Consider the following 15,935-nt stretch of genomic DNA (forward strand, 5'->3'; position numbering starts at 1 on the left):
GACTAGGGGTTGAATTGGAGCTATAGCTGCTGGCCTACACCACAGCTCACAGCAACACCAGATCCCTGACCCACTGAACCTGCATCCTCATGGATACCAGTCAGATTTGTTTCTGCTGGGCCACAATGGGAACTCCCTCAATTTCTTGTATCTAGTTTAACCAAGGGAGAAGAACAAAATGTTGTTTATATAAGAAAATGCTTCAATTAATTTAATATAATCTATAAACATGACTTTAAGCATCATCACTGTTATTTCACATTACTATTTCCTGCATTTCTTGGATAGCAGTAGAGTCTACAAAAAGAGCAAAGATTATTGAGAGTCACCCTTTCCTAAAATTCTAGAATAGTTATGTTTTCATTTTAATGTATGCATGTGGTTCTTAGGTTCACAGACAGAATACTGTAAATGAGTTTGTTTCTTTACTGTTTTCTCCCAACTTTGACGGTTGCGTTGGAACGTACCTGTTTCCTTCTTTCCAGATATGATATGAATATGGGTATGACACATGATAGGATAACACTATTCTGAAAGCTAAATATTTTTGAAGTGTTTTGAACTTTTTAAGGAAAAATTTTTGTCTATAAATGAATTTATTTACTCACCAAACAATTATTGAGCAAATACTATGTGCCATGCACTGTGCAAGGTGCTGAAAAGAGAGATAGATGGATAGAAAGATAGATAAATAGATATGCTGACTTTCTAGATTATAAATTCAGGCAAAAATGAGAAGATAGTCATCAATAAGTTGATATTATTGCTTTTTGCAGTATATAATAGAAAAATCCAAATTTCATGTGTGACTGATAGTATCACTTGCATATGAAAGGTATGCAATTGCATATGAACAAAAGTTCAAAAAATGTCTTTCCAGAAATAATTGTGAGTGACATTTTGAAACTAAATTTTTTTTTTTTTTTTTTTTTTTTTTGTCTTTTTAGGGCCACACCCACAGCATATGGAGCTTCCCAGGCTAGGGGTCAAATTGGAGCCACAGCACATCAGGGTCCAAACCACCTCTGTGACCTATACCACAGCTCACGGCAATGCTAGATCCTTAACCCACTGAGTGAGGCCAAGGATCAAACCTGCATCCTCATGGATACTAATCAGATTCATTTCTGTTGAGCCACAACAGGAACCCCTGGAACTAATTTTTAAATGGGTTGATTTTTAAAGATTTTTTCTGGAAAATATTAGATGGCAATTATTACATCTTCAAAGACATCTCGCCATATTTTTCTACCATTAGCCCTGCTTGCAGACCCCAAAGCCCCTGGATCTTAGTAATGTAGTTTGTTCCCAGGACAGGCACATGCTGTGTTACTGATGTGGTTCCTGGGAAAGGAGGGGGACTTCTTCTGAGTTCTGGCAGGATTGACTGATCTTAGATAGCCACTCAGCTCCAAACATGCACTGGAGATACTGATCCATCAGGATTTGAGTAATTGAAAAACCCAAGTGGAAGCAGAATGTGGATCATTTCCTCTGAGTACATCTAATTACCTAGAGTGGATAAAGTGCTGTCTTGAGTTGTCCCAGAATCTTGATCACAGATCACAAGCTAGCAAGCCTGCAGGCTGAACTTAGTCCTCAGGCATATTTTGTTTGGCTCAAATCTTTTTTCTTTTTAACTGATTACCAGCTAAGAGTTATGACATTTTGAAAGCTTTCAATTGTTGACTTTCCTTCAAAAATGAGAAGGTTTAGCTACATTGGATTCACATACTCACATGCCAGCAACCGGCCAGATCTGTGTAGCAGCTGCCCCATTTTGAAAGCAGAGGAATTCTCTGATATATTACAGTCTTTACTACTTCCTATTGTCTTACACTCAGCCCACTTCATTTTATTGAGTTGGAAACATTTTGCTTGAGTTTTCAGATCTGAGAATATGTGGGCTCTAGAGCATTCTGCTGTAGATTTTATTAATTCCTGGGACAGGGATGTTCAAGGTTTGATGTATGCCAAGCTGGTAGATTCTGAAGACTACATTATTCCCTTTTATGCGATATAGCGTTGGCACAGCACCCCTCAAGCTGTCTCAGTCTAGTGAACAAAACAATGTGCTAAAACCAGTAACAAAGGGAGAATGAGAGCAGATAGATTCAATTTCAGTTTTTTATACTTTGATAACCATTGATTGCCAGCTTTTTAACACTCTTAACTGTTTAAAAATGACTGCCAGGAAAACATGTTCTTTATAGTAACTGTGGAACTATTAAAGAAAGGCTTTTTATGTGATGATATTAGTTTCATGTATTACAAATGGCTGGCAAAATGTATTCTTTTCAGTTTCCCTTCACTCGAATTCAATTCTGCATCTGTTTTTTAGTAATCATTATTGGATTTTAATAAACCACTGATCTTTTTATATCATTTCCCCTTTCATCTTCTGAATGCATTTATTCTTTTGTAGGTGGTGGTGGCAGGCACTATAATAATTCAGAATATTGGCGGTAAGCAATTGAAAGTACACTGCTTCTGCATGGATGTGATGGCAATGACATCCCCTTTGGTTTCTTGCCTTTCTCTGGGTGTGATTGGGTACCTGAACCTCTGTAGACATACATATCTCAGAAACCCTGTGTGTTGCTCTCATTATTCTTTTTTTTCAACACCCTTTTTAGCAACCTTGGTGGGACACAGTGTCTAACATTAGTTGCAGCTAAACCCTTGTTTCAATCTTGTTATTATTAGGTCTGCCATCCATCATAAAACATTGGCTTTCCGTAGTTGTGATAGAGGTGAGGTAGCTTGGAAAAACTTTTCAAGTGATTCTGAAGTATTTCCCCTCTCTCTACTTTGTTCTGCTCACCTTCAGGGGCGGGTACTGCTTTAGAGGGAATGGTGTTCCATGGGCTGTGAACAATCAGGTGTGGACAAGCAATCTCCTATTGTACCCAGGAAATTGAAAATGACCATGTCATTTACAAAATAAACAAACTTGAGACAAATAAAAAGCATTCTCACAGTTATCTTGAATCTTGTTCCCATTAAAAACTGATCCTGATATCAAGAACTATGTAGAAATAAAAATTACTGTTAATTATTAATAGCTGTTGGCTAAATATATTAAATATTAAACATTTGAATCCAAAATACTATGGGAATCACATTTATATATGTTGTAAAGAAGTTAAATAGTGCTGAACAGTGTTCTAATTTTCTTTTACCATCGACTAGAATGCTAAGTAAGTGTGAGTAGTTTTAAGTTAAATACACAAAGGAGGTTGACTTGTACTTTGGATTTTATACAAGACTGTGTGGTCAGAGGAAATTTTAATCTTATTTCTTATATATAGCAGTTCACAATAATTTAAAGATGACAGCTTTAATAAAGTTTTACTGACACTCAACAGGTTGGAGCTATTTCACTTTAAGTATTGTTCAACCAAATTCCATTTTTAATGAGTTTCTTGGTTAAGGAAGAAATTAACATTCCAATAATAAATTACATTTGCCATTGTTTTGGAATGAACATTCATGTTTTAATTCTTTGAATTTTCGTTGGAAAAAAAAATGTTATTGAACCAGGAGATTGTTTCCTTGGATGTCATACCAAATGATTTCTTTCTAACACACACTACTTCCCTCTTCACATTAATGGTCTCTTCCCTTCTGACTCTATATAAGCGGTTGATTTTAAGATCTACTTTGGAGTAATTTATTTTATTTTTGCAAATATGTATTGTTTAAATGTGCACTTGTTAGGCAGCTAATGTAAAAGTATATTTTGATATATTCAATCTCTCATTTTCTCTCTATATGATTACTAAAAACTATTAATCACATTTTGTTTAGATTAGGTTTAAATACTGTTTAATATTTTCTGTAGAATTTTCAACCCAGGAATTTGGATCTAAATTTGTGATTGTGGCAAAATGCCTGCTGTTGTATCTCTGTATCCTTCACCCTGATCCTTCACTTGTATTCTAATTTAGTGTGGAGCTGTTATTGTACATGACTCTTTTTAGCACTTACTTGTTAGATTGAAGTTATCTCTGTATATACTTTTCTTCCCTATTATATTGTAAGTTCCTACAGGGCAAGGAATATATCTCATTTCTTTTTATACTCTAAGAACCTTGCACAATACCTGGGACTTGATAAACCTTTTTTTCTTTTGTTTCTTTAGGGCCACACCTGCAGCATATGGAGATTCCTAGGCTAGGGGTTGAATTGGAACTGTAGGGGCTGGCCTATGTCACAGCCACAGCAATGCCAGATCCGGGCCGTGTCTTTGACCTACACCGCAGCTCACAGCAACGCCAGATCCTTAACCCACTGAGCGGAGGCCTGGGATCGAACCTCTGTCCTCATGGATGCTAGTCAGATTGATTCCACTGTGCTATGACGGGAATTTCTTTTCTTTTTCTTTTTCTTTAAACTAAATGGAGCTGAATATGATTTGTATGTGCTATTTCCAAGTATTTTTTAATATCCTAGATATATTTATCAAGAAGAGAAAAGGAGACTGAAGGCTTCTACTCTAATGTGTAGAAGGCTACAATGAAGCTGGTTTAGTTTTATTTGCAATCCCTTTGTTACTAAGCTGTGTGATAATGGGGATGGCCAGCTTTCCTTTGAAAATGCTCCTTATCGGATAACCTGACCCCCTTGCTGTACAGTGGGAAAATAAAAAAAATAAAAAAAAAAAAAAAGAAAATGCTCCTTATCCCTGAAAACATTCAAGTAGAGCTGGTTGGTCAATTGTCAGAATGTTGTAGAAAGAATTCTTGCCTTGGGAGGCAGATAAATCATCACTACCTCCAACTCTTAGTTTGTTGATTTGCTTGCTTGCCTTGTATTAGAACTTTTTTTTTTTAAAGTGACTTATAAGAAGTCACCACAATTTTTAATATCCCTGAAATTCAGAAAAGCTGGTAATGCTGATTTAGTTTTTAGAGTAATGGCCTCATGATTTTCGTTATAAGTTTATTTTTTTAGAACCACTAAAATAACAAACATATTTTCCAAACCCTTTTCCTTTTGTTTTAGCAAGTGGTACAGAAATCATGCCTTTGTTATCATAGACTTGGAAGCTTGTTCTTGTGTGCTCTTGTGAGCAGAACACTGGGTTGGAAGTCAGGTACCTTGAATACTATCTACTCCAGTCTCTGCCATTGAGTAGCCAGTGTGGGGGAAATTCTTGTCAGCTTCAAGTTTCCTCTTTGCTAACTTGTGGGGATGGGATGGGAAAAGCAGGGAGCTTAATGTCACTTCTTACCCCAAAATTCACATTCTAATTTAGCACTTTGATAGGCTTGTTAATTACTTTAGAGCATTAAAATATTTTTATTTCAGAAAAGTTTCATGAGAGAGTTACACGTGGTTTGAAAGATGATTTGGTCTTAGGTATCTTTAACAAGTCAGCAACTATTGCTCTAAAAGCTTTCATGGATGCTGTTCTTTGTCAGAAAGGGGAGTCTCAGTTCTTAGAACTACCTTTTAGGGCAGCTACCGATCCTCTGAGGTGAAAGTCTAGGGACTCCAGCATTAAGTAGCTTCTTGGTTAATATAAGTTGGGTTTGTGGAAGCCCGTAACAGTTACTGAACCATGTGTGTATGACAGGAAGCAGCATATTTATTTGGGAGGATCTTTTAATATGTTGTTCATATGACTTATGCTTTTTCTTCAAAATTGATTTTGACTTTATTCACTGGAAATACATTGGCTGTTTATAAGATGATATGAAATGTATAGCATCACATTAAAATTTTGCACTTCTTATGTGCTTATCTGCATATATAATATAGGTCAGAGAGCATTTTTTGAAAGATAGGATATTCATTATTAGTATAAATGGTCAGATTTTCAGTGATTTCCTAGAAATGAAAAATAATATGATAGACTGTCTTTAGGTCAAGCCTTCCACTGGACACTTAAATTATATTTACAGCATCTCTTCAGGATAGATGATATTATCCTCTTTTTTACAGAGGATGAGATCAGTGCTCAGAGAGGATAAGTGACTTATTTCCCTTTACCCCTTAATAAATCCAGGACTCAGCCTCACTCTGTCTACTTCTAAAGCCTTTGTTCTTTCTTCTCTGATACAGTAAATGTTTGAAAAGCTCTGAAAAGATAAAATATCATGGATTTTTTAAACTACCTGGGAATAGGAATGATGTTTTCGTTTGTTTTCCTAACTTGACCTAGTTTCTGGTAGAGAAGCTCAATAAATAATATTTGTTGAATGAAAGGGACAATTTAAAAAATTCTACTTAAAAGCCTAAGATTTTGCCTCAAAGAAACAATTTGGGAAATAAATAATGGAAAGAAACTTGAAAGCCCATAGAATGATTTATAGTTTAGAACAATTTAAAAATTAAAAGGTTGAAAATATTAAGGACAGTTACATCTTTTTTTTTTCTTTTTGTCTTTTTAGGGCTGCACTCACGGCATATGGAGGTTCCCAGGCTAGGGGGCTAATCAGAGCTACAACTGCTGGCCTACACCACAGCTCACGGCAAGGCCAGATCCTCAATCCACTATGCGAGGCCAGGGATCGAACCTGCAATCTCATGGTTCCTAGTCAGATTGGTTTCTGCTGCACAACAACGGGAACTCTACTTAGATCTTATATATGTAAAATAGAAAATAAAGTATTTTGAAATCTGCTTTTAGGTTAGGTAATCATGTCTTCAATTAATATTTCCTAATTCTTTTATTCTTTGTAACATTTAAACATTTCTCAGTTTTCTTGGGATTCTATACCCCTGACAAATCCGTGAGAAAAATGAAATTGCGACCTTTAAAATCAAGATGATCATGAATTGTTCTTGATCAATATTTGTTGCATGAATCTTTTAGTAAGACTCAGTTTATCCCCTACGTCTTTGTATTCTATATATCTGAGTAGATTGCTCATTTATTTATGTCTTTAAATACCTAGCACATAGGAGGCATCTAGTAAGTCTTATTTATCATAGGAAGAAAGTAAAGAGTTAGAGGGAAAGAAGAAAAAGCCAGCAAATCTGGCTTACGCGGTACCCCTTTAAAAGGAAGATCAACTGGGAAGAGAAGACCACACAGAATGTATAAGTGAGCATATGGTTTCTTTAGGGAAGAATCTACCATCAGAACTTGACGTAAACTCTTTTTCTTCTCCCCTGTATCAATCACACACCAAGTATTAGTCATAGGACACTAATGTGGTCTAACAAATAGACCAGAACAATCTACTGTCTTTGAAAAATCTCTAAACTTTAGATAGAAAAATATGTGACTCACTAAATTTAACACTCTTACTCTGGAGTTAGGGAAACAGTTGTCTTTGGAAAATGGAGAGCCACATAGTAAAATACTACTTAGAAGCGATTCCTGATTGCCTCTTAGCACTAATGAATGAGGGGCCCAAAATAGGCCAAGTCAGAGAGAGCCCCCAGCTGCCCACTGCCTCAGGCCCTGGAGGAGCATTTGCTGACAGTCTCTGCTGCTTGGACACAAAGTCAAAAAAGCAGCATCTGGAAGTTTTAATATTTAATGCTGTTATAGGGAAGAGAACTCTGGCTGAGAGTTTGAATTTAGTGGACTACAAGTAGAAGGATTAAGAACTGTGAGAGCAAGTAAGTACAGGTAGTTTCCACATAGTTCCTCCAGTTGTGTCGCATTGAGATTCTTTTTCTAAAAACAAAGGTAAGTGGTTAGTTTCACATGTGTTTAAACTCTTGAGATAGACCACTCAGTTGGCTAAAATATCCCCAGAAATCAAGCAGTAAACCCCAAATCATCTTCAGTTAAGCTGAGAAGAAGTCCTGTTAACTCTGAGAAGTATACGATAAAAGTAAATTGATGTTGTTTCTGGTTTTATATCTTGCCCAAATCAAAATGCAAGGTGAGTGGCTCCTAGGAGTATTTAAATCCTTTTTTTCCTCTTATAAAATATGAAGGGGCCACTATGGATAGCATGTTCTTTCCTTAGTTCTTTAATGTTCCAGTTCTTTAAAGGAGATTAAAGATTGAATCACTGCTATACGATTGTGAAAGGAAAACCCTAAACATTAGTAAATACGGAAACCTTTTGAAATTGCTAGAATGACCCAGATTTTCCAGACTAGCAGAGCTCCCACAGACCTACTCTAGCTGTCTTGATTAACACCTCAGTTTGGAGATCTAAGTTTTAAGAGAAACTCAGCACTCCTTTTATGTGGTCAAGTATCACAGTTTCTAAATCTTATAAACAGAAACGTATATAAATAAGATCATTCTCAACTGAGAACTATAAAAATTTCAAATGCTCAGATTTTTGAAAACTGTGATTTAATATTAAGTTAAAAACTATTTGGCTTTACTTTCTGAAAAAAAATATTTTTGGTAGGATAGTGAATTCTGAAGAATTACTTGTTTGTACTGTCTCCTGGGAAACGCGGGTTGGGCGTGCTGTTACAACGCCATCTGCTGGTCAGCTCATCTGTAGTCAATCTGCAAGCTTCTGGAGACCTTGAATAGTATTGTCCAGAAATTCTAGAAAGCAGTTTTAGAATGGGGGAGATAAAGGAAATTGGGAAGAAGGGTCTTTCTCACAAGTACTTCCTTTGACAAAATTTGCTGGTAACTTGTCACTTTAAAAAAGTTTTGAGAAATATTTCTTAGTAAAAATTTTATTGAAGTGTATAAGATTTTCAGAATGGTAAATATTCTGGTCATTTTTTATTCAAGTTTAAAATCTTGATAAATGACAAAACAAACATGTATTTTCCTTGAGTTGTGGGGGTGGAGGGAGTCCCTCCATATATTTTAATTTCTATTTGTGCATAAATTAGGGAAATGACATTGTTTTCAGAATTTTTTTTTGCTTTTTAGGGCCGTACCAAGGCATGTGGAGGTTCCCAGGCTAGAAGTCCAATCAGAGCTACAGCTGCCAGCCTACACCCCAGCCACAGGAATGCAGAATCTGAGCTGCGTCTGTGACCTACATCATAGCTCTCAGCGATGCCATATCCTTAACCCACTGAATGAGGCCAGGGATCTAACCCACAACCTCATGGTTCCTAGTCAGATTTGTTTCCACTGTGCCACGATGGGAACTCCCTTTCAGATTTTTTTTCTTTAAGTCCTTTTGAAAAAGGAGAGAGATTGTGTTGTGAACTATTTTGAGTGGGGATAGACTTTCGGTGGCTTTGGACATTTAGTAGGAACACCAGATTAGCAGATACATTGAATAGAATAAACCAGTTACTATCCATAACTAAAAGCATGTGTTTAGTAAAACTGAATCTCTCTTAGAAGGAAAGGCAAACCTACTATTTCTTCCTATAGCACATCTGTTTAGAGCTGGCTGACTAATCCTTTAAGAAGTTGCTGCACTTCTTCCAAGTGCTGAAAACCTCATTCTGTTTTAAAAATAGATCTGTGTAATCTTATCTCCATATGTGTATTTTAAGTGTTTAACAAAAAGGGTAATTATTTTTATAAATTAATGGTTTCTTAGACCCAAACCCCAAGTGAAACTTTGTCTTTTTTTTTTCTTTCAGTTTTTGTCTTTTAGGGCTGTACCCATGGCATATGGAGGTTCCCAGGATAGGGGTCCAATTCGAACTGTAGCTGCCAGCCTATGCCACAGCCACAGCAACACAGGATCCGAGCTGAGTCTGCGACCTATACCACAGCTGACAGCAACACCGGATCCTTAACCCACTGAGTGAGGCCAGGGATCGAAACCGTATCCTCATGGATGCTAGTCAGGTTCTCTAACTTCTGAGCCATGATGAGAACTCTTTTTAAGGAATCTTGAGTAAAGTAGCCTGTGAGAGTACAGGGTTTGGGGGAAGAGGGGTTGGTTTTTGTTTTGATTTTTTAAAATTTCGTTGTAGTTTTAATATCTCAAATATGTGAGAATAGGAAACATTCTCTTCTGAACTAGAATAACAGCTGCAGATGCAATAGAATCAATACAGTAGAGGCCTGTCATGAAACTCCTTAGCTTGTCTTAGGAATCTTGACTAATAACTTCACCAAACCAACTATAAAACTGAAATGAAAATGTATCTCAGGAGTTCCCATCATGGCTCAGCAGTTAATGAGCCTGACTAGCATCCATGAGGACGCAGGTTGGATCCCTATCCTGGGAACCAACATATGCTGCCATAAAAAGACAAAAAAGAAAAAAGAAAAAAAAAAGGAAAATGTATCTCAAAGTGAAATGAACATTTTAAGTTTTTAATGCTTCTAACAAATACTGTGTTGTAGAAGTTCTTCATTTTCTTTGAACCGAACTGTTAAATAGCATTTGGAAGCAATTTTTTGTTTAAATGCTGATGAAAAAAGAGTAACGAATGATTCTGGGAACTGGTCCTTTTGATAGACATTTCTTATTTTTCTTTTGCTATGGTGGATTTCTTCTTCACTCTGCTCCTTGGTGCTTTCTCATAGTGTAATAGTTGACAGTGCAAATATCTCAAGCCAGATGACTGTTTCCAGCTTGGGCAAGTTACTTCCATGCCTCCATTTCTTCACCTGTGAAATAAATACTATCTACCTCACAGGTTTGCGGTGAAGGTTAAACGAGGAAAGAGCTTGCAAATCACTTGGACTAGGCACCCCAAGCCCCCTGAATGTTTTCTCTTCTGGTGGTTCTCTGCCTCCAGAGCACTTTCCCCTTTTCTGTTTCTGACAGCTCTCTCCTCAGCCACCATTCTCCCAACTCACGTGTTTCTCTTTATGATGAGCTCAAGCAATATTAATACCTTACTACTTGCTATTGCCTAATCAGATTTTACCCTGTTTTAGTCATTTCTTAATATAACAGTTGCTTCTCCACATGGCTTTTAAAGAATGCTTTCAACTTCTGTGTTTTGATTAAGTTGACAGATTTTTTATTTCCTTCCCAGGGCAGTTTCCATACAATGAGTTCTATTAGTTATGTTTAAAAGAAGGAGTAAAGAATACCTATTTAGTTAATGTGGTGAAACTAAATGATTTGTAATGGCTGAATACCTGTCATCAAGGTATGTCTTCTACCCTAATTCTAGCTTGGGTGGTGTGGAGGCCAGACCCACTTAACTAGAACCGTGGCTCTCATGGATGACCTTGTTACAGCTATTAATTTAGAGTACAGCATGGTGTGTCTTGTATTAGGCGTCTGCTATGTATTGATGTCAGCAAAAATCATTTACAAAGCTTGCTTATGACCTGTCTCTAAGATAAGTCCTTAAACACTTCCTTATGCCATTAATGGAAGACATGGGGTGAAAGGTGTGGCCGGCAGCTTCTGGAGGTGGTGAACCTTTTGGTTAAAAACAATGGGTATGTGAGCATTCCTACTGATTTTATATCTTTAAAACATTTCCACTTTAATTAAGCTGATATTTCTTTTTATGTAAATGTAGTTAAGATGTATTCCTAACTTAGTGTATATTTAGTAATTTTTTTGTTTCTCTCTGTATTATATATTAGGGTAGTAGTCCTTGCAGGGAACTTTATTTGTGGTTAGGAAAAAATAAGGTAAACTGAAAAGGATAATGTCTTTCTTTGTTTTACTTGCTTAATCAGTGGAGTTTTTCCCCATCATGAGCTCTGTGATTGTGTAGCTCTTAAAACAAACACTAGCATTGTCTAAGAAAGAAACAGTGTAAATAAACACTAGCATTCTCTAAGAAAGAAACAATGTTTTACACGTTTTATTATATCTTATATGCTGAGGTCTTTTTTTCAGAGAGAAACATATGTTTGGTGAGTTCATATTTCTTGAAATATACATGATTCTTTGGAATGGAATCTAATGAAATAGGACTCCCATTTGAAAACGAAAGAGTTAAGGCTAAAACAGAGGATAAAAGTGATCAAATGATTAGCCAGGGGCTAATAGAAATTCTGGGGAGAATGACAGATTGTATATTAAGAAGAAATATGATCTTATATTCATTGAAGCTTTTTACAGCTAATGATCTAAAAGAAATAATAGAAAATTACTGAAAGAGATGAATGTCTGAAACTTTAGAAAAGCATGTGGTATTGTATTAACCTAAGCAAGAAAGACCGATGGGCAGATAATAAATTACATTGTGTAGGAAGTCTGCATTCCTTGTTTTCAGGGTACTTTTGTTCCCCCCCCCCTTTGCAAGATATATTTAAGTAGCTCTAGGCCAGTTTCAGAAAATTCAGTTCATGATTTTCATCATCACACCATATGTATATGATTCTTTGGAATAGATAAAGTATTATAAACAAAGACCCCAAATCCTTGAGTGGAAAAGGTTAATCTAAACCTTCCTTCATGTTCTGTGTCAAATTGAGAGTGTTTTTCCTTATGAGAATATGAACAACATAAAGTACCTTTTCACATACAATTAGTTGTAATGTCCCATAACTAACAGAGAGTTTGAAGAAACATACTGTATTTCTGGTGCGGAAAAAGCTGGATTTCAACAGCTGTACTTCTGCTGGGAAAAAAGAAATAGTCATAAACTGGAAAATGTGAATATGTGTATTTTCATTACAGAGAAGTGACTATTTACTCAACTGTTCTAAATTTTACTTTGCTATAGATACATATTGTTTTACTAAAAAAGTTGATAATGTCTGTGTTTAAGTGTTGCCTATCTTCATGTAAATTTATACACAAACTAGTACATAGCCTTTTTTTGTCCTGGGTTGAGTAGTCAAACAGCAGTGTAATAATTGTGAAGTTCAGCTACTTAAAAAAAAAAAAAAAAAAAAAAAAAAAAAAAGACTATGTTGATTGAGGATACACATTCTTCTTCTTAAACTCTTTGGGCCTTTTAATCAGTTTTTCCCTAGATCTTTGCTGTTCAGACTTGGCATTCTTTTATGTTCTTAGGTTTTATAAGTCCAAGGAGAAAGTGAAATGTTTCCTGAAATATAAATAAATAATAAAATTAACATGCACACAGAGTACACTCTATTCTTCATGGACATATTCTTTATGGCTCTTCCTTAATATTAATCTCTGGGGGAAAGAGAGATTAATTATTACTCTGTTATACTGAAGTTCTAACTCCAAATCACCTGAGTTTCTATATACTTAAGCATTTAGGCTTAAACTCAGGCATTTACACAAATGAGTTCTGTGTTCTGTAACCATATTAAAACATTTCCCAGTATATGACGGAAGGTTTATAGGATGTGGGTTTTTTTATAGCTATACCAGAAATGGGATCATTATTAAAATGCTCTAAAAGCTAGTTATTTCTGGAGTTCCTATTGTGGCTCAGTGGAAAGGAATCTGACCATTATCCATGAGGACGCAGCTTCAGTCCCTGGCCTTGCTCAGTGAAGGATCCGGCACTGCTGTGAGCTGTGGTGTAGGTCACAGATGAGGCTCGAATCCCAAGTTGCTGTGGATGTGGAGTAGGCTGGCAGCTTCAGCTCCAATTCCACCCCTAGCCTGGGAACCTCCATAGACTGCAAGTGTGGTCCTAAAAAGACAAAAAAAAAAAAAAAAAAAAAAAGCTTGTTATTTTTTAGCTCCTGTCAGGTAGAATGTGAGAACTAAAACTAACTTCAGGTTTTGATTGTGTAATACAGATGAGCCCTCTTAATAAAATGGAGTAAAAGTTGTAAGTTTTGTCAATTTCAGTTGAATCTTTTCTCATCTGTTTTAGAAGACAATTTAAAATATAACTCATGCATTTTGTCATTGTTTTATAATAATATGTGTCTAAAATATGTGTGTTGGGGTGGGCAGAGGAAGGGGAGAGAGAGGAAGTGGGACTTCTGGGGAGAGGTTTCACTCTGGTAAGAAAGAACAAATAATCACACTTATTAGCTATACCTATTACACTCCTATTTCTATATCAGCTGTTGCCAAACTAACCTCTAACACTTTGGACAGGAGGATAACATTAAGAGTTTTGCAAAACTTCAAATGAAATTTCATTTATCAGTGGCCTATAATCAAGACCCTTTCTCTTACCTAAATAGTGACTTGAAATGTAAATAAAAGATACCTAATGAGCTTACCAATTATTCTTTTCTACCAAGCGATTTATCTCAATTTCTGGTCTGTATCTGTCTTTGAGAACAGCGCAGTATGAGTTAATCTCTCACATGTTGACATAGCCATAATGGACATTTGTGTTTCTGGATAGATTATTCTTTAAATGGTTAAAAATTATAGAATTCTAATAGGAACTCTTTTTATTCTGTTTGCAGCCATGTCATCTTATCTTTTAATTATTAAAACAGAGCTTCCTGCAGCTATTTCAGAATTTTTGTCTGGAGACCATAGTGGGTAAGGAAAAAAAATCTCACGTTATATCCATTCACTTATTAGTTTAATAAATACATTAAGCCCTGGTGGGAAGTAAAACAAATGTAGTCTCTGCCCTCAAGGCACTTACAAATTAGGCAGGGACCGAGTAGTAATAGAGAAGAAAACACTCTATGGATGACTAGTGATGATCCATTATGTACAGAACACCATGCTTTGAACCCTCTGACATGCCAGCATGATCCTTGCATTCCATGGGGGCAGGAAAGGGCGGACAAGTATGAGCTAGCTCTGGGAGAGGAGTAAAGGAGAAACTTCTGGATATCGAAGACTAAGCGGGAGAAGGAGAAAGGCTGAATATACTGACAGTAAAGGTCTTACACAAAGGGGAGTGGATAATACTGCTGTCACTTCTCAGCAAACCATAGTGCTAAAGATACAGCATAGGTGTGTAAAATTCCTACTGTAAAGCATTATTTGAAAAACAACATTGTGTTTTCTGGTTTTTAACAGTATTATAAACAATACTAAGCCATGTTAGATCACCATTTTCCTTTCTGATTTTAAAAATACTGGGCTGTAAAGACTATTAATTCGTCTCTTTTTATGGAGAAAATTAATTATATTTTTACTAAATAAAACATGAAATTTTGAGAAAAATAAAAAGGCAGAATAAATCCTTTTAATTGTTTCCAGTGTACTTCAGATACTTTCTAAACTATAAAACAAAAACCTGTCAGACTTTCAGATTTAAATTTGATTGCTCTGCTCTAATATTTGAACTCAATTGTAGAATTGAGTTTTTAGCTTTTACGACTTGATTTCCATGAAATAATTCTACTTAGGCAACTGCAAATACAAATTTATAAGGAACATATAGTATAGTTTAGAATAGGAACCATCAAGAAAATGTGATTGAAAAAAGGTAAGTATAGATCTTTAATAATTTTTCAACATTGGAAGATACTGTGCTTTGTATAGTATTTTACAGTTTACAGGGTTTCCACATTCATTATCACATTTGATACTTATAGCTAACTTATTTTATTCATAACTTTATCTAGTTACTTTTATGTTTTATGCTCTTATTGTGATAAACAATTGCTGTGTGACACACCCATGTGAAATTCATTTCTGCATTTGCTGTAAAAATATTGAGGAGAGCTTCTATTACTCAAAAAATTCTGTGTGATAAATTTCTTTTATAAATTAAGTCTGAGAGCTCAGGGCAGTAAGAGATAAGACAAAGAATGGTAGATTAAGAGTAAGGAGAACTGTGTTCTATCCATTTTATATTCAGTAATCTCAGAAAATTAACTTTTTTTGGCCATATAACTTAATTTTGAACTTGAGGTTTCTTCATCCAGCATAATGGTATATTGCCTTAACAAAGTTACTGGGATGACCAAGTAAGATATTCTACATACACATGCTTTTTTGCAAGATGATAGCATAATGTCAGTATAGGTAATTGAGAAATTCCATAACATTGTATGCCCGTTATTCCTCAATTAAAAAAAAAAATTCCAGTAATACTATATTAAAGGTGGTTTTTTCCCTCTTGGCTCTGCCTGCCTGGAAGGTCAGAGTCAAATATGAATGTATGACATAAACTATGTTAATCTGAATAGTTATTACATGTGTTCTCCTTTTTCTTGGCCCTGAATTTGGTGACTTCTATTTACATTTTTTTAGTTGTCATATGTCTCTGTGGAAGAATGAGGGATAAAAATACATGAAAAAGTTTTAAAA

General features: G+C 35.6%; 1 protein-coding gene across 2 annotated transcripts in view; it reads left to right on the forward strand.

Annotated features, from left to right (window-relative positions):
- SLC38A6 (solute carrier family 38 member 6) overlaps nucleotides 1–15,935 on the forward strand; it is a 65,178-nt gene that overhangs the window by 20,524 nt on the left and 28,719 nt on the right. For both annotated transcript variants that reach the window (NM_001267849.1, XM_013993473.2), the window contains 2 exon segments: nucleotides 2,426–2,465; nucleotides 14,126–14,204. In NM_001267849.1, the coding sequence (NP_001254778.1) occupies nucleotides 2,426–2,465; nucleotides 14,126–14,204 (119 nt within the window).

The sequence above is a fragment of the Sus scrofa genome, chromosome 1, assembly GCF_000003025.6.
Source record: "Sus scrofa isolate TJ Tabasco breed Duroc chromosome 1, Sscrofa11.1, whole genome shotgun sequence".
In the NCBI taxonomy this organism is placed as follows: Eukaryota; Metazoa; Chordata; class Mammalia; order Artiodactyla; family Suidae; genus Sus; species Sus scrofa.